Consider the following 27627-nt stretch of genomic DNA (forward strand, 5'->3'; position numbering starts at 1 on the left):
ACGTTGTAAAATATTATTACAATCCAAACTGTTGTTTTATTTGTATCAGTTGTATTATACCAATTGAAAATATTATGATGTCAAACTTTAAAAGTAATTTAAATTTTTAGTTATTATTTTTATTTTAAGGTATCATATACACATATGTATATGACCAAAAATACTATCAAAAATAGTAATATTATAAAATATTATTACCTGTTAAAATAAGTGTTTAAAATCATAATCCAAAACCATGTTTAAAATTCTAACCACTTTTAAAAGTATTTCACATTAACATTTTATATATCTATATACATTTTGTTTAGGATCTCTAAGATTTTATTGTTATTTTTTTTAATAACGTCAAAATCTGTAGTACTGAAAAATATTATTGCAATTTGAAATGTTTAAAATCATAAAAATCCAATACCGCTTTTAAAATTATTTTACATTACATACCATTAGAAACAGTAATATTGTAAAACATTATTGCAATTTAAAATAACTATTTAAATATATTATATACAATTTTAGCAATGAAACATTAATGTCCCATTATTATTATTATTATTATTAGTAATATTTTTTTAAATTATTGCAATTTAAAATAACTATTTATATTATTATATATTATTATTACATTTTTCGTAGTAGTAGTAGTAGTAGTAGTAGTAGTATTATATTACAATTTTCAGTTGTAATAATATTTTACAATGCCACTGTGCTTTTGACGATATTTTTTTTTTTTTTGTATTTTTATATATTTTATATTATGTTGTTACTAGTCAAAAATGCTCATTAAGAAAATTATTTTTGTTTTGCAGTGCACACAGATTCAAGGGCACATGTACCACAGAAGGTGCACTGCTCACTGTTAATTAACTCATCTCCAGATATCCACTGTGGGATTTTATTTCAGTATTTTTGTTTTGGTAAACATATTTTGATTGTATCTAAGTAAACAAAACATTCACACTGGGATTAGCACTCAATATGTTTCCACAGGGATACAAACTATCAGTGCAACCTTTTTCATAATCATTCCATTTGGAAATGTAAGACTAACCATATAAGCCAGAGTTGGTCCAGCAGCACAGCATCACCTCAGCTGGCGGTTTGAGCTGGAGGAACACATGCTCAGTCGATTAGTATTGATGGGATACATGGAGAAGAGATGCTTGGTAACAAGGATCGACAGAAAAAGGGGGAAATGAATAATTAGTCTTGTTTCCTCTTATTCTGGGATTGAGCATTTGAAGGGGTTTATCTGTAAGCATCTGTGAGCCGACTGAGTCTGTCTGGACGCTCACACTTATGCCCCCATGCAGCACTAGACCAGCACTGTCAATATTCCCTGTGTGTTGGAGAGCTCAGGATCTAATTGTGTGTTGATGGTTTGTCTCTGGCAGTCTGAATTGATTGACTGGATACGAGCCAGACCTTCAGCTCTGAGAGACTGATAACAAGAGCTGTGAAAGAACTATCTATCTGTCTGTCTATCTATCTATCTATCTATCTATCTATCTATCTATCTATCTATCTGTCTGTCTATCTATCTATCTAAGGCAAAATACACTATGAAAGTCAGTCTCATTATCTTAGGATCTGTGAATGTGTCTGTTGAGTCAAGTAGAAACAAGTAGAAAAATTTGCACCAAAGCCAGCATAAGCCAGCCTGGAAATTCATGCTGGTGTAAGCTGGTCTTTTTCCACAGGGGTACCTGATAAAGTGGCTGCTGAGTGTGTACAGCCATGTTAAACTGCAGAAGATCAGTATTGACTTCTAAATATTACCCAGCTTCGAGTGTGTACTATTTATTTATTATTTTTTTTTTTTTATTTGGGTACGATTTTTTTTATGGGATTTTGGATTGGTACGATTTTGATTAGGAGTTTGTAAAACTCAATATCTTTATTAGTGGTGCAGAAACATTACTCCCTCCACATGCACAGTTCATCTGCTGGTCGTGGGTTATAGTCGTGATGTTTTTGTAGATTTCCAGCTGCTGCTAGAGTCTGATAGAAATGTTTTCACTGAAGCTGAGAGCTGGATAGGGTACAGAGAGGGGTGAGATAACTCATTTTAACCCACTGAAGCTTCAGGATTAGAACCCAAATTATACTTATCTGAAGCTGTAACAGTAATTGCGGCTATCTGGTCTTTATGCTGTTGAACTATGCAGAAAGCAGTGAACTTTGTCTCTCTCATGTGTATTATGCTGAGTGATGACCGTAATTGAAAAGCTTTTGAAAGTCTTTGTGAGAGAACACGGCTTTTCGTCTTTGCTCTGGCTGGGTCTCACCACAAGAGAACACTGCAGAAAATCATTTTATTAATCAGTTTTTTTGTCTTGATTTCCAGTGGAAATACTTTTGTTCAGACAGTATATGCTGTAATGATACTGTTTTTCTCCCCCCACCATATTAATCATAAACCTCACTAAACTGTTATATTTATGTGTAATACAATAAACAAAATCGTCAATAAGATAAAAAGAACAATGCATTAACTATATAAACACTGAATATTTTATTTATTTATTTTTTATTTTGTTTATTCTTTTGTTTTATTTTATTTTAATAGTTAATTTAATTTTTAATGTCCTTCCCAACTGTTTCAGTAAGATACATAAATACAGAACAGAAAACTTCTATACCAGTATAAAAATACTTGAAAAGGCAGAAATAATGATTTTCATTCTTTCTTCTTCAGTAAAGAGAGACAATTTACCTCTGCAATGAGACTGAGAAAGATAAAGAAGGAAATTCAAAATTTTGCCTCCATAATCGTATTTTACGCCTCAGCCCCCAAAACTGCATAAAATGTTTTGTGGTGTTTGCAGTAAGTCAGCATCAGATAATGCAGATGGATGAATTGAACCCGGTGAGCTGTGATGAAAGTGAGCAAGAACAAGTGCAGATGAGAAATGTGACCCGAGCCAGTGTGAGGAATGAGAGATCTACTGTCAGCTGGAAAAAAAAAAAATGATTGCAAGAAAGACAGACTGTAAGCGGATGGCTGAAATGAACAAAGACAGAGCAGGGAATGAGAGGGCTTAAAAGACAGAGAGAGAGATTACTAAGCACACAACTGCATTTCCAGCCTGTCTTTAATCTATGTTGATTTAATCTGAGCAGAAACAGTGGAGAAACTCTCCTGGTTTGATAAGAGACTTGTTTTATGTCTCCATGAAGACGATGTGATGGTGTTTGATGAATCGTTCAGGACAGTCCACTTGTGTTGTATTTAATTTGACATTTTTCCCCACAAACGCAAACACATTAAAGGATTAGTTCACATAAAAATTAACAATTGCTGAAAATTGCTCAGGCCATCCTAGATGTAAATGAGTTTGTTTCTCCACTCGAACAGATATGAAAAAATCTTTTTTTTTAGAGAACTACAGACCAGTTTCCCATCTACCTTTCATTGCAAAAACACATCGCAAACACAAAAAAAAAAAAAAACGAGTTGTGTTCAACCAAGTATCTGCCTTTCTCACACAGAAAAACCTCCTGGGCAGCTACCAGTCTGGCTTCAGAAGTGGATATTCGACCGAGACTACCTTGCTTTCAGTTGTTGAAGACGGACAAAAGTGGCTTCAAAATTTTTTATCCAGATCTGGCTGGATCTGTTCGCTGCATTTGATATGGTGAACCACCAGATCCTCCTGTCAACCCTATTGCAAAATGGCATCTTAGGAACCGCACTCCAGTGGTTTGAGTCTTACCTTTCAGATAGGTCCTCCAAGTCACAACATCTAGCTACTGGGGTGCCTCAGGGCTCAGTTCTTGGACCACTTCTCTTCTCTGTCTACATAGCTGTCCAGGACTGGTCCTCTCTCGTCTTGCACTGTTGTCACTCCTCCGTTCATCCTTCCGGAGCTCCTCAGTGGGATTCGAGACCGATGAGTGGTGCAGGTGTCGCTCATCATCATTTACTCCACTGGCCTCGTTCCGTTCCCTCAGCTCTTGGTCCTGCCTCACTCGTCACATACCCCCATTGCCCCTCGCAGGCCAGGGGGTACTCACAAGACTGCACTCTACTCCCCCCCGGGGGCCTGTCACGCCGGCCACAGCACCTGGGGTTATGGACAGATGAGGCGAGAGAAAAGGAGATGGAAGGATGAGGAGAAAAATTTAAAAATTCTCTGCCCGGTTCTGGGACACACTGCCGCTTGGTCCTCAACCAGCTGAGAGACTCTCACTCGTGTCGCCATGCGATGGTACTGGACATCTTTGGTGGATGGCCAGACGCTCCTCTGGTCGTGGGCAGCCGGCAGTGAGTCCCCCGTTCCCTACTCCTCCCCGAACATGGCGGATGGCAGCAGGCTCCAGCCTCTTGGCGAATGCCGCTGACTACTCCGCTCCCTCTCGGACAGCAGCCACCCCTCCTCGGCCCAGGTGTGCAGCAGCGAGCCCTCCGTCCCACCTTGTCTTCAATCGCTCCAGTACCACCACCTCAGGCAGCCACTGGCAGTCTCCGCCTCTTGCTGCTGCCTGACTTCCTCAGCACTGCGATCCCCCTCAGCAGCGAGACAGCGTGTCCCTTTCTCCCAGGTTTCAGCACCAATGTAACAAACGTTCATAATCACGTGAAGAAGGAGGCGGGAACCGGCGAACATTTAAACAATTTTAATAAACAAACAGAACTGGAAATAGCACAAACACACAAAAACAACATATATTCCAGGCCTGGCTCTCTCGTCTTGCACTGTCGTCACTACTCCTTTTATTCTTACGGAGCTCCTCCGTAGGACTCGAGACTGGTGAGTGGCGCAGGTGCCGCTCATCATCATTAACTCCACCGGCCTCACTTCATTCCCATGGCTCTCGGCCCTCCCCACTCGTCACAATAGCATCACTAGGTACTGTCATTTAGTTGGTTCTCTGCCGCTCGTCACTTATCTTTTCATATCACTGGTATGCTGATGACACTCAACTCTTCCTCTCATTTCATCCTGATGATCTGATGATCACAATTTCACCATCCAGTTAGGCTCATCAACCATATATAAATCTTGGAGTTGTGATTGATGATAAGCTAAATTTCTCAGACCACTTTGCTAAAACTGCCCGGTCCTGTAGATTTGCTTTATACAACATTAGGAAGATCAGGCCCTGTCTTTCAGAACATGCAACACAACTCCTTGTTCAAGCTCTTGTTCTATCCAGGCTAGACTATTGCAGTGCTCTCTTGGCAGGTCTTCCAGCCACTTCTATCAAACCTCTACAATTAATCCAAAATGCTGTTGCAAGATTAATCTTTAATGAGCTGAAAAGAATGCACATCACACCTCTGTTCCTCAATTTGCACTAGCTACCAATAGCTGGTCGCATAAAATTCAAGGCATTAATGTTTGCCTACAAAACCAACACTGGCTCTGCACTCCTTTACCTAAATGCACTAATTCAGAGTTATGTGCCTTCTAGAAGCTTGCATTCTGTAAGTGAACGATGCATTATTGTGCCATCCCAAAGAGGCACAAAATTACTTTCACTGACTTTTTCATTAACTGTTCCCTCCTGGTGGAATGTCCTGCCCAACTCAATCCGAGCAGCTGCCTCCTTAGCCATCTTCAAGAAATGATTAAAAACACACCTGTCCATCTTTATTTGACCCTCTAACTCTAGCACTTTCTATTCTGTCTTAATTCTACTTTATCTATGTCTATTTTTTTATTTAAAAAAAAAGCTAACAAGCGTACTAGTTTACTATTCTATCTACTTTTTCTTTTTGTTTATGTGTGCAAATGTGTGTGTGTGTGTGTGTGTGTGTATATATATATATATATATATATATATATATATATATATATATATATATATATATATATATATACATATACATATACATATATACACACACACACACACAGTATATTATAAATAAAAATACCTTGCTACTAGAGTCTTCTCATTTGTACTTACATATTGTTGCTCTTTTGTTAGATTTGTTTGCTTCTGTTGTCCTTGTAAGTTCCTTTGGATAAAAGCATCTGTTAAATGACTAAATGTAAATGAAAATGAAAAAAAAAAAAATATATGTAATTGAATATGTTGCTCACCAGTGGATCCTCTGCAGTGAATGGGTGCCGTCAGAATGAGAGTCCAAACAGATATTTTTTCTTTCAGTTGTTTGGATTCTGATGTCACTCATTCACAGCAGAGGATCAAATCATGAAAAAGTGATGTAATGCTAAATTCCTCCAAGTCTGTACTGATGAAGAAGCTCATCTAAATATTGGATGAACTGAGTACATTTTCATCAAATTGATCAAATTAAATATTCCTTTAGGTACATTCGAACCACCCTTCAAACTCACAGCACCAATGTTTTATTCTTTCTCTTTCTGCAGGTACATCAGTTTTTCAAGTGACAGCGACCGACGCAGATGACCCTACATATGGAAACAGTGCGCGGGTGGTATACAGTGTTCTGCACGGACAGCCTTACTTCTCCATTGACCCCAAAACTGGTAAATTCATGACTTCTTTTCATCGTGTGTCTCTGAAGGTGAATCAATAGTGCTTTTATTGCTTGCTGGTTTAAAACTGCTGCCGCATTTCGTCAAGTAGGTGTACAATTAAAAACTACACTCCCTAGCTTTTCATAAGAGTTGTACTGTGAAGTTTGTTTCTCAGAATACAGCTGTGAGCAATACAATACACCACCAGCACCCTTCACTGTTCAGAAATAGAGCTCGACATGTGTGCTGTATTGTTTGGATCTCGGCTCTATAATGGAGAGCATCCCTGGAGAATGAGGTGGAGAGAACATTGTGTAAAGGCTTTCAGGGATAAAGACAGACGGTTGGAGAGAGAATGAGATTCAGAGTGCTTTGAGATGGATTTGGTGTTCATTAGAGGTGGACATTGTTTGAGGGTTTTTACAAGGAACCATTAAATGTTAATGGAGACAGTTTGTTTTGTGTCAAGAAGCAAAAGTTAAGATAGCGAGAAGAACAAAGGAAAGACAAAGGAGGGAAGGAAGGAAGAAAAAGAAAGGAGGGAAAATGTAGTGGGAAGGAGGAAAAAAAAACAAAGAAGCAAGGATAAATATAGGAAGGAATGACTTAAGTCAGGACAGAACAGGGAAGAAAACAAAAAAAAGAAGGAAAGTTTGGGAAAAATAAAAAAGGATTGGGAAAATGGATTGGGAAGGAAAAAAAGTGAAGAGGAAGGAAGAAAAAGCAAGCAAGAAGTGAGGGAGAGAAATTAACAAAGGAATGATTAAAACAGAAAAGGGGCAATGAAAGACAAGGGAAACTGATGGAAGGTAAGAGAGAAGGAAGAAAGAAACAGACAAATAAATAAAGGTAGGAGAACAATAAAGAAGGAAGTGATAGTAAGGCAGTATTAGAGAAAAAAAAGAAAAATGGATGGAAGGAAAGATAAAAGGAAAAGGGAAAAGTCAAAAGGAAGGAAATAAATACATAAGAAAAAAATGTAGGACAGAAAGACTGAAAACCAACCAATTCCCAACAAATAAAATTGCATCCTGCTTTGTGTGTACAAGGCAAAGTTTCTCACTTGGAAATGTCAGCTTAAAGGGGTCACCGGATGCTACATGCACTTTTACAAGCTGTTTGAACAGAAATGTGTGTTGGCAGTGTGTGTACACAACCACCCTATAATGATAAAAATCCACCCAGGTTTTTTTTTTTTTTTTTTTTATCTTGTTAAATCATTTCCTCTTTCTCAAATCGAGCCGATCTCAGATGCCTGTCTTTGTGACATCAGACAATCTCTCCTAAGAGATGGAGGTGTTTTGTTGTTGGATGTAATAATGAATATAGCAGTCGTCATTTACTCTCGACATGTGAGCCGCTGAAGACGCAGTTGATTACCTTTGTTTCTAAAGGGAATGCGCCCCCGATCTATCTAAATGCATCTATGTTTGCTCAAATCATTTGTGATCCAGAAGAAGTGAGTGTAAGGTTTTTTTAATGAATCTTTGCAAATCGCCTTTCCTAATAATGTGCTAGTTAGCTAGTTTTATGATGAATGCGGCTAAAGTTTACTGTCTCTCAGAGAGCGGTTCGGAAGAGAGGGGCAGGGTCAGCAAAGCTCATTTGCATTTAAAGCGGAATGCAATAAAACAGCATGCTCTAGACAAAGCTGTTTTTGACATGATAAAAACGGTGTTGTTTTACACTACCATTGAGAAATTTTAACCAAATTATGTTGCAGACTTTTCATTAAGACTCTAAAGAAACATATCAACTTGTGGAAAATGGGCATCCGATGACCCCTTTAAATTGATAAAATGGTTTGCAAACACATTGACTTTTCCACACAACCTCTGACATTATGCATGTCAAATCTCCAAGTAGTTTTAACTAACATGCTGTTGATTTTCTTTTATTTGTCATAGGGTTAATATCTGCTGCTGTCCGTGGTGCTGAAATGCTCCATTCCTTTATTGTAATTCCTGGTACTGTCCATGGTGCTGAAATACCCCACGCTTCACTACTTTACCTATATCTCACACACACAAGCATCTGCAATGCATAGTCATGATCACAATACAATGACTATTTTGAGAAATACTGCTAGAAAAGCATAAAATAAGTTGTTGATGATAATCACTAGACACCTCACAGCCTTCACACAGGCTCTTGTAAATCCCATCCATCAGTACTGGCAGACTAGTGCTTTGATAATACAGTCCATCCAGATTTGTAAATGTTTGGTCTTTACTAAAGACTAATGCAGCATTTTGCAGGGGAACTGTGAAGAATTTAAAACTTTGAAATTTAAAACTGTTAAAAGAAACTGCTCAGTAAACTAATGCACAGATTTTATACACTACGCATCAGTAACTCTTCCCTTTATGCTTTGAACTTTTCTATGTGGAGCGCTGCTCGCTGTGACTTCATGTTGCTTCAAGTGCATCATTCTGCACACAGGATGCGCTTAAGCACTTTCTGCCATTCTGTATTTGAAGCCTTTCGTATTATAATATTTTTGTGCAATGTGCAATTGATGTTTTCTGCTGTTAATAGCTGTATAAGGTGTGTTTGTGGGTTCTTTAAGGATTTTTTTTTTTTTTTTTTTTGAGTTTTTGGAGATGAAAAGCTTAAAGGAAGTGTGGCGAGAGACAGTATCAGTTTTGACAGACTGAGTTTTTTTAGACGGTGTACAAGGACTTAATGCATTCAGACAGGAGACATGAGAAACGATTGAGGGGATTGTATGAGAAAGAGAAAAAGACAAGAACAATTGACTTAACCTTGCTTTAGTGTATTGTCTGTTAGTGATACTTCACTTTCAATCTCTCACAAACTATCTTTCAGGACATTTAATACTATAGTGTACACAAATATCCCATTTGGAGATGTATAAAATTAATATACTGAGATGTGCCAGCACATATCTTGAGTACCTCGAAAGTGACATGGAATAAAAATTTACCCTTTTCTCTTTCTCAAGGCACTTTTATTGTCATATTGTGCCTGATTTATCTGTTTACTCTAAAGAAATGTATTTTTTTTCTATATTTATATGTATATTTTTTCTTTTTTAGAAGTGTTTAATATCTTGATACTGGTATTATATAGTTTTAAATTGTTGTATTTTTTTATTTAGAAACAATAGCTAATGACAGCTCTAATCGTTCTCAACGTCACACTTTTGATCAGATGGAAGAGTTATTGTTCCATTGTCTCTGTAGGAAATGATGCCTGTCACTGACATCTGATTTACAGTCTCTGACAGCTGTAAAAACTCAAAGTGTGCGAGGCACATAGATGAGAGAGTAGATGTATTAGATTGAGAAAGCATTTTGCTTCTGACGTGCATGTCAAGAGTTTTTTTTTTTGTGGTGCTGCTCTGCTGAAGCCGTGACCCAGTGTTGTGGGTGTATATGCAGATTCTGCTATGTGTTTAAAGAAGGTAATGCAAAGTTTTATGCATGATGCCCGGGGTCATGTTAGCAAGACTTTCTAGAGATTTTTCTTTCGGAAAATCTCCATCTTGTAAATATATTCTGACAGACTGTTGTGGATCTTGTAAATATATTCTGACAGACAGTGGAATATATATATATATATCTATATATATATATATATATATATATATATATATATATATTGATGAAAAACTTTTATGCTTTTTTTATGTTGAAATCTGTTTAGCTATACGTTGTCTGTGATCTCTACAGAATCTGACTGCGTTAAACTGATGAACTGATAATATCATGAATCTAATGTATGTCATATGACCCCACAAACTATATGGATCACTTCTGATACAGTACACTTTGAAAGCTGTAACTCAAATATAATGGGAATATATATATATATATATTGGATCACTTCTGTATATATATATATATATATATATGAATATATATATATATATAGGTTGTGTTTATTTAATCAAAAATACAGAAAACCTGTAATATTGTGAAATTATTAAAATTTTAAATAACTGTTTACTATTTGAATATATTTTAAAATGTTTTTTTTGTTGTTGTTGTTGTTGTTTGTTTGTTTTTTTTCAGCATCATTACTCTTCAGTGTCACATGATCCTTCAGAAATTATTCTAATATGCTGATTTGGTCCACAAGAAAAAAAATGAACAGCATTTATTTAAAATATAAATCTTTTGAACAAATGTATTTACTGTCACTTTTGATCAATTGAATTAATTCTTGCTCAACAAAAAGCATTCATTTTTTAAAAATACAACCCCAATTCCAGAGAAGTTGGGACATTTTGTAAAATGCAATAAAATCAAGAATATGTGATTTGTTCATTCTCTTTAACTTTTATTTAATTGGCAAAAGTACAAAGAAAAGATTTCCAAAGTTTTCACTGACCAACGTAAATGTATTTTGTAAATATGAACACATTTGTATTTTTGACAGCTGCAACACACTCCAAAAAAGTTGGGACGGAGGCATGTTTATCACTGTGTCACATCAACCTTCCTTTTAATTACAGTGTTTCATTGATTGAGAACTGAGGATATTAATTGTTAAAGTTCTGCAAGCAAAAATGTTGTCCAGTCTTGCTTGATACAAGACTTCAGATTCTCAGCAGTCTGTGATTGTTGTTGTCTGATTCTCCTTTTCATGATTAGCCATACATTTTCTATGGGAGACAGTATTTGGGAAGATTTGCATAACGCCGCCCAGATGTTCACACAAAGAAAGAAGGCGTACCTTTTATTATCGTTGTAGTATTGTTGCCACCGCCGTCATGTCGTATAGACGCTGTGTGTTTCACTGTGAAAGCGAAACTACTTTGTTTGGCCTTCCAAAAGAGGATGATATCCGCTTCGTCATGCCTGGAGCTGATCCGTGCTGGTCGCTGAGGAAATGGTTTTCATCGTGGATGAAGCGGCGTCCAGCCCGGGGTCGTCACATGTGGTTGCTGCAAGACATGCATGGTGCTGATCCGTTCTGGTCGCTGAGGAAATGGTTTTCATCGCTCACTCTAGGCCTCTGGCCTCCGCTCACTCAAGGCCACGGTGTGTGACGTTGTTTCGTTGAGAAAGCGAAACTACTTTGTTTTTGCCTTCCAAAAGAGGACACGACTAGAAATCATGTTTATATCACGTGTATAATGGGTTTTATGTTTTTGCCTCGTCGCTCTGGCCAGACAAGGCTTCACAATATGTTAAGAGGCGTAACATTTCCATCTCACATTTGAGGCATTTGGCCAATCACAGCACACCTCACTTTTCAGAGAGATGAGCCTTGTGAAAATCGACACGTTTCAGAAGGCGGGGCAGAAGGGGAAACAGTAATGTACAGTATGTGGGAAATAATATGTTTTTTTTTAACCTTAAACTGCATAAACACATTTCATTACACCAAATACACAAAATAATGTTCTTTTTAGCAGCATCATATGACCCCTTTAATACTGCAGCATGACAGTTTCTTATGCAATGCAATTTGAGGGCTCAATGATCAAGCACATTCAACTGTAGTGTACTGCCTTGCCCTACATGTACTGTGATTTCTCTGGATTCCCTGAATCTTTTCACAATATTATGTATGGTACTAGATGAAAGACCTAAATTCTTTGCAATTTTACATTGCAAAATGTGATTTGATTCGTTGGACACTTCTCTCGTGAAATTTGGCACAAAGTGATGAGCCATTTCCATTTCACCTGCTTACTGTGAACTGTTTCAAAACAGTTTAACTTGGATATTCTATAACCTTTTCACTTTTATTTTGCCTCTGTCCCAACATTTTTTGGAATGTGTTGCAGCTGTCAAAAATTTGTTCATATTTACAAAATACATTTACGTTGGTCAGTGAAAACTTTGAAAAAACTGGTCTTTGTACTTTTGTCAGTTAAATAAAAGTTAAAGAGAATGAACAAATCACAGATTCTTGATTTTATTGCATTTAACAAACATCCCAACTTCTCTGGAATTGGAATTGTATATGATATGCCATATAATATCATATTTGATATATTATTCATTTTTAAAAACTATACAAGTTATAATTGTATCTTATATTTTTTCCAGTCTCTTCTATCCAAAATATGAATGCACAGTTATAGTTGCAAGAAAGTTTTTGCAAAACTGTGAAATGGACAATTGTGGAATGATTCACAGGTTAAGAGTTCTGATTATTGGTTTCCGTGTACAGTTCACAAAATTTTTGATGTTTAATCAGAAAACTCACAATTAGGAAGTCAAACACTGCTCATTTCCAACACACTTAATGTGAACTCAGAGCTGCAGGCGAACTCAAATCATCTCTTGGAAATGAGATGCTATTACCTTCCGCCCTTTAATGCGCTATTGAATGGCTTCACTGGTAGTTGGCGGTTAAATGGATGTCAGAGAACACAAATATAGGCGACAAGTGGGATTAAAAACTTTAGATAAAGCACCCTAGGAGATAGAAGAGAAGCCTGCATGAATCAATTCAACCGAGAGAGCGCTAGTCAATAGTCAATCTTGCTTTGATTATATGGTAAGCTCAGCCGTATTGTTTTGAGCTGGATGAGATGATTGTGGTCATTAGGTCAGCAGATGTACCCAGAAAGAATAACAAAGTCACAGCCAGAAAAGGACATGTCATTTAGGAGGAGAATGCTGTACTAGTAATATACTGTTTAATTTAGTTCAGCTCTAACTGGTGGCAGTTACAGAGGCACTGTAAACAAGTTTAATGCCACGGTTATGGCTTTGTGCTCAACATTCCTCTACAATGCAATAAATAGCAGTTAACTAAAATCAATGGCTTTATTTCTTTATTTGGTTAGTTAATTTCCATTCGAACAGAAGATGTATTAATGTCAGGTGCTGGAATTTATTCTGCTCATATAAACTAGCAGTTAACAAGCATTGTGATTCATTCTAATGAATAATTTTAATAATTAATTAGATGAAAGGCAAAAGTGAGTGGTGTTTGCTAGAGCAACATGACATATTTCTTGAGTTCCTCCTTCAGTACAAGTCAATGTTTTTGTTTTTCTTTTTTTTCTTTTACCACTTTAATCATCTACCCATTTATTTGTCCGATTACGAGTATTTAAATGGTAAGTAATATAACAATAAATAATAAATTAAAGCAGCACAACTATTTACAATATTGATAATAAGAAATGGTGTTCTAGTGGATGGAAGATTTCCAGATATAGATATAAGTTACTATAACTATTATTATTATTTTATTTTATTTTATTTTTTAAATTTACAATTAGATTTTTCTTTTCTTTTTTTCTTTTAAAGGAAATCAAATCATTTATTCAGCAAGTATGCATTAGAGCAGTGGTTCCCAATCCTGGTCCTGGAGAACCCCCAACACTGCACATATTAGATGTCTCCCTATTCAAACACACCTGATTCAACTCATCAGCTCATTAGTGAAGACTCCCAAGCATAACTGTTTTCAACATTGATAATAAGAAAGGTTTCTTAAACACAAAATTATAATATTTTTTCTAAAGACCTATTTATTCTCGTTGGCGTTCGATATCCCATGACAAACTGTCTTTGACTTGGTTCTCAGGAACGCCACACATTTTTACAGCTTGTGTATATTCTGTGTATAGTTAATGTATTATTTTGTTTTACAACTGTTTTAATTTGCCTATTTTTGGTATAGTGTTGTAAAGCACTTTGGTCAACTCCAGTTGTTCTTAAACTGTTCTATATAAATAAAATCGTATTGTATAATTGTATATTTTCTGAAGGATCTTGTGATTGAAGACTGCAGTAATGATGTTGACAAAAACAGCTTTGCATCATCAAAAAAAATTACATTTTAAAATATATTCAAATAGTAAACAATTATTTAAAATGAATGTATGTATTTTATTTTTTTTGGTGAGCATGAGACGTCTTTCAAAAGCATTAAAAAAAACAAATTTTGAACAGTATAGTGTACCTTTCCTAACAAGCTGTGCAATCGGAGGTATTATTAATGTCTTTAGCACAAACAGTTTGTTTAAATCAATAACGTAAACTATGAGCAACAGTAATAGTGATGATTTTTTCCTAGCAAACAATGCTGATAATTGTCACAAACTTTGCAATTTTGCATCCTCCTGTTGATTTATGATTTGAAACAGAACATATTCTTTAGAAATAAAGCCAGCATTGTTCTGTGAAGACAGCTCATTATCAGCTAGTGGCAATGCAGAGGCCCAACATGTCCCGCTCGCTGGCACACATAAAGCCAGACGTTAAGCTTGTTAATAAGTGAGGTCGGTTCTTCGTCTTCCCCTTTTCTTGTAAGAGGTTCCAGGGAGTAATCAGGATTGCCGATTTCAGAATCCTCCATGATGGGTAAAGCGTAGCAATCTCTCTTTCTTGTACGCGCACACACATACTGCCAGTTAAGTAGGCTAATTTCTCTGCTGATCAGGGAGTCTGGAGGGTTTCAGCATGTGAGTTTCGAGCTTCTCTGACACAGATCAGGGACTCTCTAAAAGGAAGGATTAGTGCAACTTCCTGTTCTGATCAAATTAGAAAAGCATGCCAGTTTGTCAAGGCCTTCCCCAGCCGTTAATGCTTTCCAACATATTACCAAGCCCTCCTGCACTATTTTTACCTCCAGAGAGAAAAGAGCACACATTTATCACTGACAGATTTATCTCAGTATTGCTCTATGCATCACTGACAGATTTATCTCAGTATTGCTCTATGCAGTAAATTTCATTTAACCTCAATTTAATTGAGTAATGGAGCCTACCAAAACGTACATATTTAAGTTAATTTAACTTGGCGGTTTTGTAGACTATACTTAAATCGCTCAGTTCACCAAACTTGGTGCTTATTTAGTGTACGTAAACAATTATGTTCACTTAACTTGGTATTAATTTCAGGTGTACTTATATATTTAAGTACACCTGACTGCACACGTTGTGCACACCAATCTGAAGTAAAACAATGAACAGCATATTTAATCTTTGACACTTTATTGACAAAATGTCACAATATTAATGAAAATACAGTAAAACCCTATACTGTAATGGAAATGGGGTCACAGCCACACTGTATAGGTGGTACAAAAATTAACTAGTGTAGTACAACAGTAATCAATAGTACAACACTATGCAATATATACTTTACTCAAGTATCACAATTATGTTAATGTAAACATAATTAGATTTGACAGTTTAAGCTTTGTGCAAACATAGTGAACTAAAATAAAAACATACTCAACACTGTCTTTCACCAAAGTTTCACAGTATTACAGTACAAAACTGTAGTGGAAATATTACTGGGTCATAACCACACTGTAAAGGTGGTAACAAAAGTAAAAAATGTTCACATTAACTAGTGCACTTACATCAATTGTACAACTCTGTGCACTTAATTACACTTTTTATACCTCACAATTGTTATTGTCCTGAACATGTAGGCTAAACATAAGAACTACGGTCTTACTACAGTTCACCATTTAAGCTTTCTGCAAACACGGCAAACTAAACTAATACATACTGAACATGTCTTTGGAGGTCTTTGGCCCAAATGTCACAATAGTACAGTACAAACTATACGGTAATGGAAATATTACCGGGTCGCAAACCACACCACAGAGGTGTAACAATGGGTATTAAATATCCCAAATTAAATACTGCACCACCAATTGTAGAACTCTGTGCATTTAACTATTTAAACAATACTTTTTTATTCTTCATAAATGGATAAGGAGTAAATCGCGATGGGAAAAACCCAAAACAGCGGTGGTGTTAAATTGTATCACAGTGGCGTTTCTTAAGCAAAGAGCTGGTTTGCTAGAGACTGCACTCTAGGCTTGAGAGCATTCTGTCCCATTGTCCATTAGTACATGCTTGGATGAAATCAAACGACTGTTGGCAAGTGATTTTGTGTAATTCAGGTCTAGTTGCATACAATCAGACCGAAACGAGAAGAGACAGATTGCCCCGTGGAGTTACCTGCTTTTTTGGTCCTCACCACTTATGCCTTCAAGAAATTATTCAAGGAGTTGGGGGGGCTGAAATCAGTGTTCCTCGAAACAGATCCCCTGGCACATCAAGGATAGTGTTGCGATGATCATACACCTAGTGAAAAAACATGTAGAATAAGTATTGTGCCTCAGGAATAAAAGGTTTTATCATCAAGTATATAATAAAAAAAAAAAAAAAAAAAAATCATAACCCGAATCCAAAACCTGACATTTATACATTATTTATGTTGTAGATGCTTCCTTTGGTTTCTTAAGTGTGCATTATAATTACGTTAACCGTAGTTATTTTGAAGTTGAAGTTGGCTAATATTTAAAGGAATACTTCACCCAAAAATTGTACTCACACTCAGGCCTTTTAATGAGGTTTTAAAGGCCTTGCTGAATTCTCTGGTGTTTTTGGTCCATTTAAAACTTTTTAACAGTAAAAGTCAGCTTCCAGTGGACCATGTTTCAAGCACAATATTGGACCTGTATGATGACCTTAAAGGCACAATATGTATTTTGGAGAATTTTAGTTGAGGCAAAATTATTAATTTAGTTGAGGCTGAAAGCTGTAAAGGAAAAGAAGGCCGCTGAAAATGACACACAGCTTGAAAGCACGGAGCTTTTAACATGCCACATTTAAAAAAGTTTAAATTAACAACTTTATTTTTCTCCAAACACATGGATTCAATTGCCATTAACCCCTGGAGCCATGTTAAGTTTTATGAGGGTGGATGATTTTTCTGAGCTTCAATAATAGACTTATCACTCTCATTATAAAGCTTGGAAGAAAACCTTTTATTATAACTCTTGGCTTGACAGTAAACCACGGGGTAATTCCATTGTTAAACTATCCACCACATTGACTTGAAGAAAGAAGAGTCATAACATGATAGGCAGCTCGAAGAACAACATCTGGTCTGACTTTAACAGCCTTAGCACTCAAACAGTTATGCAAAGGTAATTTCCCTATATCTCCTTTGCTCACCTAGACTGACCTTCTCTATAAAAAGATGACAAAGAGGTTAATAGGTCAGTTAAAAATGACAGGCATTTCTTTGCTCATAGATTAAATACACAGGATGAATAATTTGAAGAAGGGTAGTTTAAAAGCAAGAGTTACATCATTACTAAAGTTGGGAGCGCTCAGCTGAACACTAGCATTTTGAAGAAAAGACAGTTTTGGGGAATAAGATTGGAGTTACAAACATTCCTTTAAAGGATCTTCCATTCTGTTTCACTACAAAGAAATTCCTACACAGACAACGGTAAAATGTGACAGAATTTCCATTTTTTGGGTGAACTATACAGACTTTAAGTTAGACACAATAATTAGGCTATTTGCTGTAAAACCTTCAACAAGTGCTGACCGCTCACTTCTGGTTTTAAAAAGGTCCAACCCGTGAACTGTGTCTGGGTTTTCATAGAATCCCTGCTATAGATTTTTGTCCGTAATTCTGTTGAACATGCACTGGGGGGACAAGGCCTGACGCCATGCTTTTTGTTTCAGGCTAAGAAAATAATTGAAAATTGAAGAGGCCTTGCTGCTTTTTCATTTTTTGGACCACAAAAAAAAAAAGATTTCTTGCTCAAGAAACCACATGATTTTAATTTAATTTACTTTTCTTGCGTTGTCGTGTAACTTACATTTCCAAGTATCTCACATCACCTGTAACAGAAAAAGTGAAAATGTTTAACAAAGAGTGCAACAAAAAACAGAGAAAATTATATTAAAAATTAAGGGATTTCTAAAACATGCACATAAAGGTCTCCTGGCTCTTGACATTATTTGGGGGCTTCCCAGATAAAGCCTTCTTGTACTAATTAACTGGGTACATCCTAATAACAAATACTACACTTTTCCTCATTTACAGCAAGGCTGTTTCATATTTCCTCAAGAGCACTTACCAATCCCACACAATAAACTTGAGTGATAACTGTGGAGAGACACTCCCAAATCATACACAATTTTCTGACGGATGAAAACTTCCGATCTTGAAAGGTCAGCAACCACAACGTTAGTCTTTGTTGTGTTGACCAATTTAATGAAAGACAGAGTGAATGGCTGTGTGAGCTCCAAGAGACATTTTGAAGGTGTTAAATTAACTCCTTAGGAGCCTAAAGGTTAAGTAATGCTGCAGCATTTGAGGGGTAATATCTTCTGCTACGGCCACTGGGGTTCTTTTTGAATCTAAATCTTCCATCTCGATTTTTTTGTTCTTGTCACACAGACTGTTGTTTTGAAATCCGCTTGAAATCAAGAAATTGGAGTTGATACATGTCGATATTATCAAGTACTAGAAGGAAAATAGTACGATAAAATTGTTGGCAAGATTCATTTTGAAGAAAGATGCATTTTGAATTTAGTTTTTTTACACCTTTTAAACCTCTTTTTTGTTTTACCCTTTTTTGTTAACTCTTTGAATGCAGTTAGGCTTTTTAATTACAACCGCTGAGATGCATTATGTCATTTTGTTGGGACAATCTTTTAAGTCCAGTTTCAAAATGTTTGGACCCCATGATTTTTGAGTAAATTATAAAGACAACCCTTTTTTTTGGAAAGTGTAAACATTAAATGATGACTTATATTGTTTTTGTACAAATTATTTCATTGTTAAAAATCCACTCTTCTGCTCAACATCTGTTTTAAATTATCAAACAGCAAAGGTATTTCCCAGAACAAGGACTGCTGTGGCTGAGAAAAGCGAGGGAGCGAGAGGGAATAAGAGGGAGCGATAGGAGATTACAGACAGACGGAGTGAGGAAGAGACGAGTATGTGGGGAAGAGAGGTGTAAATGGCTTAGATAACTTTGGGTCAGTCTGGTAACTTTTTTTTTGTTTCTTGATTTTTTCTTTTTACTTTTTCTTTTTAGATAGTGTTTTATATTTAATAATTGTCGTCTAAAGTGCCCTCTGATGGAAGGATGGATGGGATTTCATGGGGTTTTTCATTATTTGGGGGCTTCCCGGAAGCCTTCTTGTACATCCTTTTTATGTATATTATAATTTTTAATAATTTACTTTTAGTCTTTTTCATGTTTCCTTATTGTGATTGATGGTTACAAATAAATAAACCTTGGTGATAACGTGGAGAGACACTCCCTCATCCTACGGATGAAGAAATGGTCACACGTAGTCTTTGTTTGGTTTAATGGAGTGAATGGCTGTGTCCAGAGACTTGGTGCCCTTAGGAAGCCTAGGTTAAGTACGGCTTGCAGCTCGGTAATATCTCGACTACGCACTGGGGGGGCCCGCGCCACTGGGGCTCGAGCCTTGGCAGGCAAGAAATGGAGTTATGTCGTTAAAACAGGAGAAATGGATGGCAAGATTCATTTTGGAAAGTTTACAAACCTCTTTTTGTACCCTTGTGCTAGGCTTTTGTTCGCTGAGATGCATTCTGGGAAATCTTCCAGCATATGCTTGAGTATTAAAAGACAATTTGGATGTGTTTATGACATTGTTTATTTCATGCCTCTTCTCATCTGTAAATTATCAGCTCCCAGAACAAGGGCTGTTGATAGATTCAACAGGTTTGATGGGGGGGAGGGGGGTAACTACAATTAAACCCATTTTTTATTACTTTAAATAAAATGAAATATTTATTAAAAATATATTTCTTTTCTTTTTTTTTTTTTTTTAAGTTGGAGTACTTTAATAACTGCAGTTAAATAAAAACTATAAACATATATTTAAAACAATAAAACAGTCAGAAACTAACAACATTTCTAAAACTTTAAGTGAAATTAAATGACATTAAACGAGAACAGAAAATATCAAAATTAAATCTGATTCAAAATATTAAGAATTTTTTTTATTTATTTTGATTTTTATTGTTAAGTGGTTTTATATTTATTCAAAATTTTTTTTTTTTTTTTTTTTTTTTTTTGAGTTGTTTTTTTTTATTTTGATTTTTATTGTTAAGTGGGATGAAGATCATATAATAATAATAATAATAATAATCATGAAGATCATATGGGTTTAATTTTACGTAAAAACTATAATAGTGTATCAATGATTTAAAACGCTCAGAAAAAAAAATGTCAAAAATACTTATTAGAACCTTTCAAAATGTAATAATATGTACCATTTAGGTACTGTATGTATATTTTAGGTTCTAATATGTACCTTTAAGTACTAATATGCACCCTTTAGGGGTAAATTAGGTTTCGCAGGGTACTGTTGCAGGGACCATTTGTTCATTTATTTTTTAACTTTTTTTTTTTCTTTTTTTTCCTCTGAGAGTGAAATAACTGTGGTGTGATCTGGTTTTCTTGCATCACTGCACTCACTTGTAGTGCAGATTGAGTATAATGACTTTCCTTCTTGACCTTTTGATGTCACTAAACCCTCTTGACAAAAAAAAAAAAAAAAAAAAAAAAATTGTGCTAATGAGTTTCCTAATAAATATTGTAAATGTATGTGCTGCCCTGAGGAAAAGATCAGCATATGTTGTTTTGGATGCTGATCCTTGGCAAGGGATGCCCGTGTACCCATCCTGCATCATAACTGTAATAGCTTGACCAACCAGACTAGGAAGAAAAACAAACAAACAAACAAAAAAACATGATGGTTTGCTGTCGGAAAGAAGCTGGCTTTGACCAGCATTAACCAGCATAAACTAGCTTTCACACTGCTCTAAGCTATTTTGCAAGCCAAGAACAATTTGTTCAATGCTGGTGAAATAGACTCATGACATTATAAACTAAAATAGACTACATGCATGTGATTATAAAAACGTGTTACTTTTGTGTGACCGCTTGACTTCATAGGGATATGGGGTCTGTCTGTCTGTCTGTCAGTCAGTCTTAGTACTTTTATTGTTTTATTTTTTATCTTTGTTTATTTTTATTGATTTGGAAAGTCCAACTGTCAGGGGTCTTATTTTATTTTATTTTATTTTATTTTCTTTTTATTTAATTTATTTTATTTATTATTTTAGTTTTTTGTTTTGTTTTATTTTATTTTATTATTTTATTTATTTTGTTTTTTTTTGTTTTTTTTTTTTTTTTACAATTTTATTTTATTTTATTTTATTTTATTTTATTTTATTTTATTTTGGCCTTAGATATGGGCCTGATTTCCTGTCATCTCATTTGGGCCACTTAGCAACCACTAAAACACCCTAGAAACACACAGCAATGCCCTTCCATCATGGTGGTCAGTTTTGCATTGGCTGACACTGTCTGTACAAACCCAGTAAGAAAGTTAAATTTTATGGTGTTTCTCTTGGGTATTTTTGGAACTGTACAAGATATTCGGGTCTGTCCCTGGTGCATTCAGCAGCCTTTTCCCTGCTCTGACTGTGACCAGTGAAAATGGTCAACCAAACTTGCCCTGCATGTTAATACCATTTCCTGCGGTCACTCGTGCCTCGACCCGCATCTAATGTTCTAACCTGCCCACGCACAGCTAATCCTGAGGCTGTCTACCCGACACTTTTCACATGCCCCATCATCTTCATTTCTCTGTGTGTTTATTTTGGTTCATCATTATCATGAGGGAAATGAAACAAAACAAGCATTTAAAAAAGATTTTTAGTCAATAACCGGGAAAACCGATGGTTATTTATGGTCTACACAAAACCACTTTTCACTGTAATAATGACAAATCAATATTTTCTCTCTGTTTGCACTTCATAAATTAAAGTGAAAAATGAATCAGTCAATTATAGGAATGCAAGCGGCGCACTGAATTCCTGTTTAGAGGCCGACTCAAACGCCCAGCCTGTTTATTCATGAGTCTGTAATCTGTTCTTTAATGGCTTGCGTGTATTGACTGAGTGTCACAGTCGAAGCCTACTTGGCACTATTGTTTTCAAGCAAATATAAAGCAGGATTGGATTGTCTGATAACACTTCCATTTTGTAAAGAGCGTTTGTTCCTGCCGTTCCTCCTTGACTGAACATCCCTCAAATCTGACACAAATAAAATCTAACATTCTCAACATATTTGGCCCATCTGGATGAGTTTCCCTGGCTGTCGGGATGTAATCACAGAAGAAGCAAAGCTTTCAGCATTGATTATAATAAGAAATGTTTCTTGAGCACCAGATTTAGCATATTAGAATGATTGTGACACTGAAGACTGGATAAATGGCTGCTGAAAATTCAGCGTTGCCATCACAAGGAGTTTTTCATTAGTTTTTAAATAATATTAAAATAGAAAACATTTTAAATTGCAATAATATTATACAATATTGCTGTTTTTTACTGTATTTTTAATCAGACAAAGCCTTGCAGAGCATAAGACTTATTTCAAAAATAGTAATAAATCTTTCCAATCCCAAACTTTTGAACAGCAGTGAATGTGTATTGTATAAGCTGATTTATTTTTTTTTGGACAGAGGTTTGTGTGTATTGTATAAGCTGACTCTCATTGGCTTACTGGGCTATTTTATTTTTTTTTTATTTTTTATTTTTTTTATTTTATTTTATTTTATTTTATTTTTTTTTATTTTATTTTTTTTTATTTTTTTATTTTATTTTAGTTTTATTTTACCAATTTTATTTTTTATTTTTTGAAACTTTGTTTTTCATATTTATTTCCCACAAATGTTTATATTATTCACAAAGTTTCTTGATTTTATCAAACAGGAAGAAATATTCCAAATTGAAAAGAAGCAACTAAACCACAAAGCACTGCAGAATCCATAAAATTAATTTATTTATTTTTTTCTGTTTTATTTTATTCATTCATTCATTTAAGCTTTTAAAATGTTTCCTTGTATCATACACATTTCTTTGATTTTATCAAACATGTTGGAATAATTTAGACTGAAAAGAAGCAACTAAACCACAAAACACCACAGAATCCATAAAATCCACTGATTGTGTTGCTGTTGTTTTATATCACTTCCTGGAGGATGGATGTCATTAGGAACTGGCTTTTGTTACTTAAAGTTTTTTTTTTTTTTTTTTTTTTTTTTTTTTTTTTTTTTTTAAGAACTGTAAATAGATTATCAACTAAAATATTATTCTTAAACGTTACCTGTCATACAGTACCTTGTTACTTAAATGTAGTTCTGGGATTTACTGCAGCGGGATCTGTGATTTCTGACTGCGGGTTTATTCATCGATGAGAACTTTAGTCTGAGACACAGAACAAAGGTAAGAAGGAGAGGGAGGCAGATTTGAGTGTGTGAGAGAGAGAGACAGAAAGAAAGAAACTGTGTGACAATGAGATGGAGGAAAGACATTGTGTGCAGGGCTTGACATTAACACCCGCCATATTTCAGCAGTGGCGGGTAACACAGTCATTCCCACTAGCCACTTCGGCGGGTTAATTTATACACAGTAGCAGAGCTCGACATTAATGCTTGTCTGGGACAAGTGGATTTTTTTGAAAGGGCAAGTGAAAGACAGTTTTACTTGCCTGACCGGACAACAAACGTGATTAAAACATCTAATTAGGGAAGCATGGAAATTTCAGCGAGAATGATTCTGATTTTATTACATTTGGTGCAAACGGCAATAATAGTGGATAATGTACTGGCAGTGACAAGGTCGTGCAGTTAAGGCTCACGCAGCCTTTCTGTGTGTGAGAATCTCGTGAAGAAATCAAAACAAATTAATATACATGTAACTGCACACAGAGGAAACATACTACTGCGGTAAAAAAGAGTGCAGTTTACCCTGAAAACCAGAATGACTGCAAATTTAACATTGATTTTAAGCAAGAGTTCAAACAAGTAGCTAGTTAATAGCCTATTAAGTGACTTATTCAACATTTTAGACACAGTCAGTGCTGACTGTTTATGCTCGATTTAACGAAAATAGTTCCAAACAAAGTTCACCGCAATTGTTGCGCATGTTTGAGCAAGACACGCAGTGTTACCAATTGATTCAGTGTAACGATTTGAACGAATCAAATCATTGATTCGGTAACCCATTTATAAAAACAGACATTGGTTCATTCTTGAATGAATCTGCCCTCTGAACAAATCGTTTGAATAAACGACTCGAGGACTCACTCAATAAGAAAGTCACTTGCTGCCATCTGCTGGCATTTGCTTTCATATATGTGACCCTGGACCACAGAACCAGTCTTAAGTTGCTGGGGTATATTTGTAACAATAGCCAAAAATACATTGCACGGGTCAAAATTATTGATTTTTCTTTTATGCCAAAAATCATTAGGATATTAAGTAAAGATCAAGTCCCATGAAGATATTTTGTAAATTTCTTTAAATATATTAAAACTTAATTTCTGATTAGTAATATGCATTGCTACTTCATTGGGAAACTTTATTTTCTCATTTATTTTGATTTTTTTTTTTTTTTTTTTTTGCACCCTCAGATTCCAGATATGCAAATAGTGCTAATACATCAATGGAAAGATTATTTATCAGCTTTCCAGATGATTGTATAAAATCTCAATTTCAAAACTGACCCTTATGACTGGTTTTGTTGTCCAGTGTAACATATAAAACTATGCTATTTCATATTTGTATATTTAAATTTTAATTATGTGTTGTTTTGTTTTTGTGTGTTTAATTTAGAATTTTGTTTTTTATTGTTTGTATATTTAAATAAGCTACATCTTGCTGGCTACATGTAAGTTTGCAGTGTAAATGCATTCATGGCATGCTACATTTGAGCTTTATTTGTTTTGTGTGTTTTAATTTGTATCTGTATTGTATTGAGTTTGCATTGTATTTATTGTATTTTTTTGTTAAATTTAATTTATGTTATGTAATTATTTGATATTTGAAAAAATATGTATAGTCTTCATTTAGTAAGGTTGGTAAAAATGACCTGGAAATCAATTTAAGTAAATTTTAGTATGCAGTCATGAACTTTAATCATATAAAATGCAGTTACCCAGCAACAGAATTATGGCTGGTGAAAACCCTGAGTGACTAGTAATTTTGGAGAGCAAAAAAAAAGTTGATGTCAAGCCCTGATTGTTGTGAAGACATTGTTGTGTTTTTGAGAGTGTGAGGTGCGTTTTTTGGAGGGGAGTGTGTTTTGACTGATTTGTTGGTTACTGGATTTACTTTGGACTTAAATGTCCCTAATAATATGTCAATATTAAAAAGATATGGAGCTAAATAATGAATGCATACAAATTCTAACTAATAGCAATATTCTCTTTTATGCAGCATCATATCTGTTGCACTGTGGTACGATGTTGCTTCTGGGCAGCACATTTCCTCTTTCCACAATTCCTCAAAACATACAAAAAATTATTTGACTCTAAATTTCAAAAACATTTTTATTTTTGTGGGTTATGTGTGTTTTTGTTATCTTTTTTTTTTTTTTTTTGTGATTTTTTTTTTGTCTGTCTGATTCATGTACAAAAGTGAAAATGAGTTTGTTATCCTAAGGTTACATTGTTCATAAACAAGCATGATTTAACAAAAAATTCAACTGTCAGTAGACAGGATTTTGCAGAGCTATCATTTGATAACTATTCTGTGAGTGTGTATGTTGTGTAACTGCATGTTTGTGTCATTGTTAAGGTGTGTGTGATTGAATGGCTGCAGATGACACCGGTTCAATTCACCAGTACAGTACTTCAATGTTTTGTTCTCATTTGAGTGATAGTGTAAGGCATACAGAAACTGACCTTGGCATAGAAAAGACTTTACAGACATGAACGCTTATCTGTTTTATTTCAACAAGCCATACAAACGGTCACTTCTGCATACAATTGTTTTGACAAAGCCAAGAATTAAGTGTGGATATGAGCCAATGGTGTGTAAATTGTTTTGACAAAGCCAAGAATTAAGTGTGGTGTGATGATCAGCATCCAGGGTGATGCTGCACACTGGTGGTGGTAAAGGAAAGACACCCCCTCCCCCATATGATTGTTAAGTGCTTTGGGTATACAACAATAAACAATAAAGCGCTATAAAAATGCCTTATTCATTAATTCATTCAAGTAATTTTGCAATCAACTTTTGAAATTATAGATGTATTTAAGTAAAAGCAACAATTATGTGAAGCCGCTAGTCATTTGAATAATTATTGAAAACATTATTATTATTATTATTATTATTATTATTATTATTATTATTATTATTATTATTATTATTAACAATAATAATTTATTATTATTATTATTATTATTATTATTATTATTAGAAATGAATGTTTAATAATAGTTATTATTATTGTTGTTGTTATTATTATTATTAAAAATATTAATAACAACAACGAGTCATATTGCTGTTCTTATAACAACGTGATGCAAGAAACTAATGTGTAATATAACTATTATTATTATTGTTGTTGTTGTTGTTGTTGTTGTTGAAGAATATTAATAACAACAAGACTGCATCATATTGCTTTTACAACATGATGCAAAAAAATCATGTTTAATAATAGTAACAATTATTATTAGTAGTATTATTATATTAAAGAATATTAATAACAACAACAACAATAATAATGTCATATTGCTGTTCTTATAACAACATGATGCAAGAAACTAATGTTTAATGATAGTACCTATTATTATTATTATTATTATTATTATTATTATTATTATTATTATTGAAGAATATTAATAACAACAACAAGACTGCATCATAGTGTTGTTACAACATGATGCAAAAAAAATAATGTTTAATAATAGTAACTATTATTAGTATTAGTATTAGTATTATATACATAAGAAGAAGAAGAAGAAATGCTACCTTTTTCTAAAAACTATTCATTATATTCGTAAAGGACTGTAACACGAATGCTTGTGGCTTATTGCTTTTATAGTGCAAATGATGTACATAATGTGTGATGTATGTTTGTTTGTGTGTATTTGCAGGAATCATCAGAACAGCACTGACAGACATGGATCGAGAGGCGAGAGAACATTACTCAGTGGTGATTCAAGCCAAAGACATGGCGGGGCAGGTGGGAGGGTTGTCGGGCTCCACCACCGTCAACATCACGCTAACCGACGTCAACGACAACCCACCCAAGTTCCCTCAGAGTGAGTGATGTGAAACCAGTGTAAAAACAAAACCGAGTGGCAACATATTATTTTGAATGGACATTAGACATCTGCTCCAAGACCTTGTGAAGAACCTAGTGAGGCAGTATTTGTATTGCTGCCTATGTAGAGAGTTCCAAATCTGACACAAATTTATGCTGGTCTTTTACTGAAGGTCTTGGGGTTGTTTTAAGAGACAGCATGATATTCACTCCTGAACACTCCATCCTGACTGAATCTTAAGCATATATGTGAGAGATTGAAGGACTTCTTGATTATTATGCTTTAGATCTTGGCAAAAAGAACCAAAATA

The 27627-nt window shown here is 34.9% G+C and overlaps 1 protein-coding gene across 1 annotated transcript in view; it reads left to right on the forward strand.

The window, feature by feature from the left end:
* The window catches only part of LOC109073915 (cadherin-18-like), a 77689-nt gene that overhangs the window by 16041 nt on the left and 34021 nt on the right, over positions 1–27627 (forward strand). The window contains 2 exon segments of the mRNA XM_042735944.1: positions 6342–6461; positions 27147–27314. Of these exon segments, the coding sequence (XP_042591878.1) occupies positions 6342–6461; positions 27147–27314 (288 nt within the window).

The sequence above is a fragment of the Cyprinus carpio genome, chromosome B12, assembly GCF_018340385.1.
Source record: "Cyprinus carpio isolate SPL01 chromosome B12, ASM1834038v1, whole genome shotgun sequence".
NCBI classification, from domain to species: domain Eukaryota; kingdom Metazoa; phylum Chordata; class Actinopteri; order Cypriniformes; family Cyprinidae; genus Cyprinus; species Cyprinus carpio.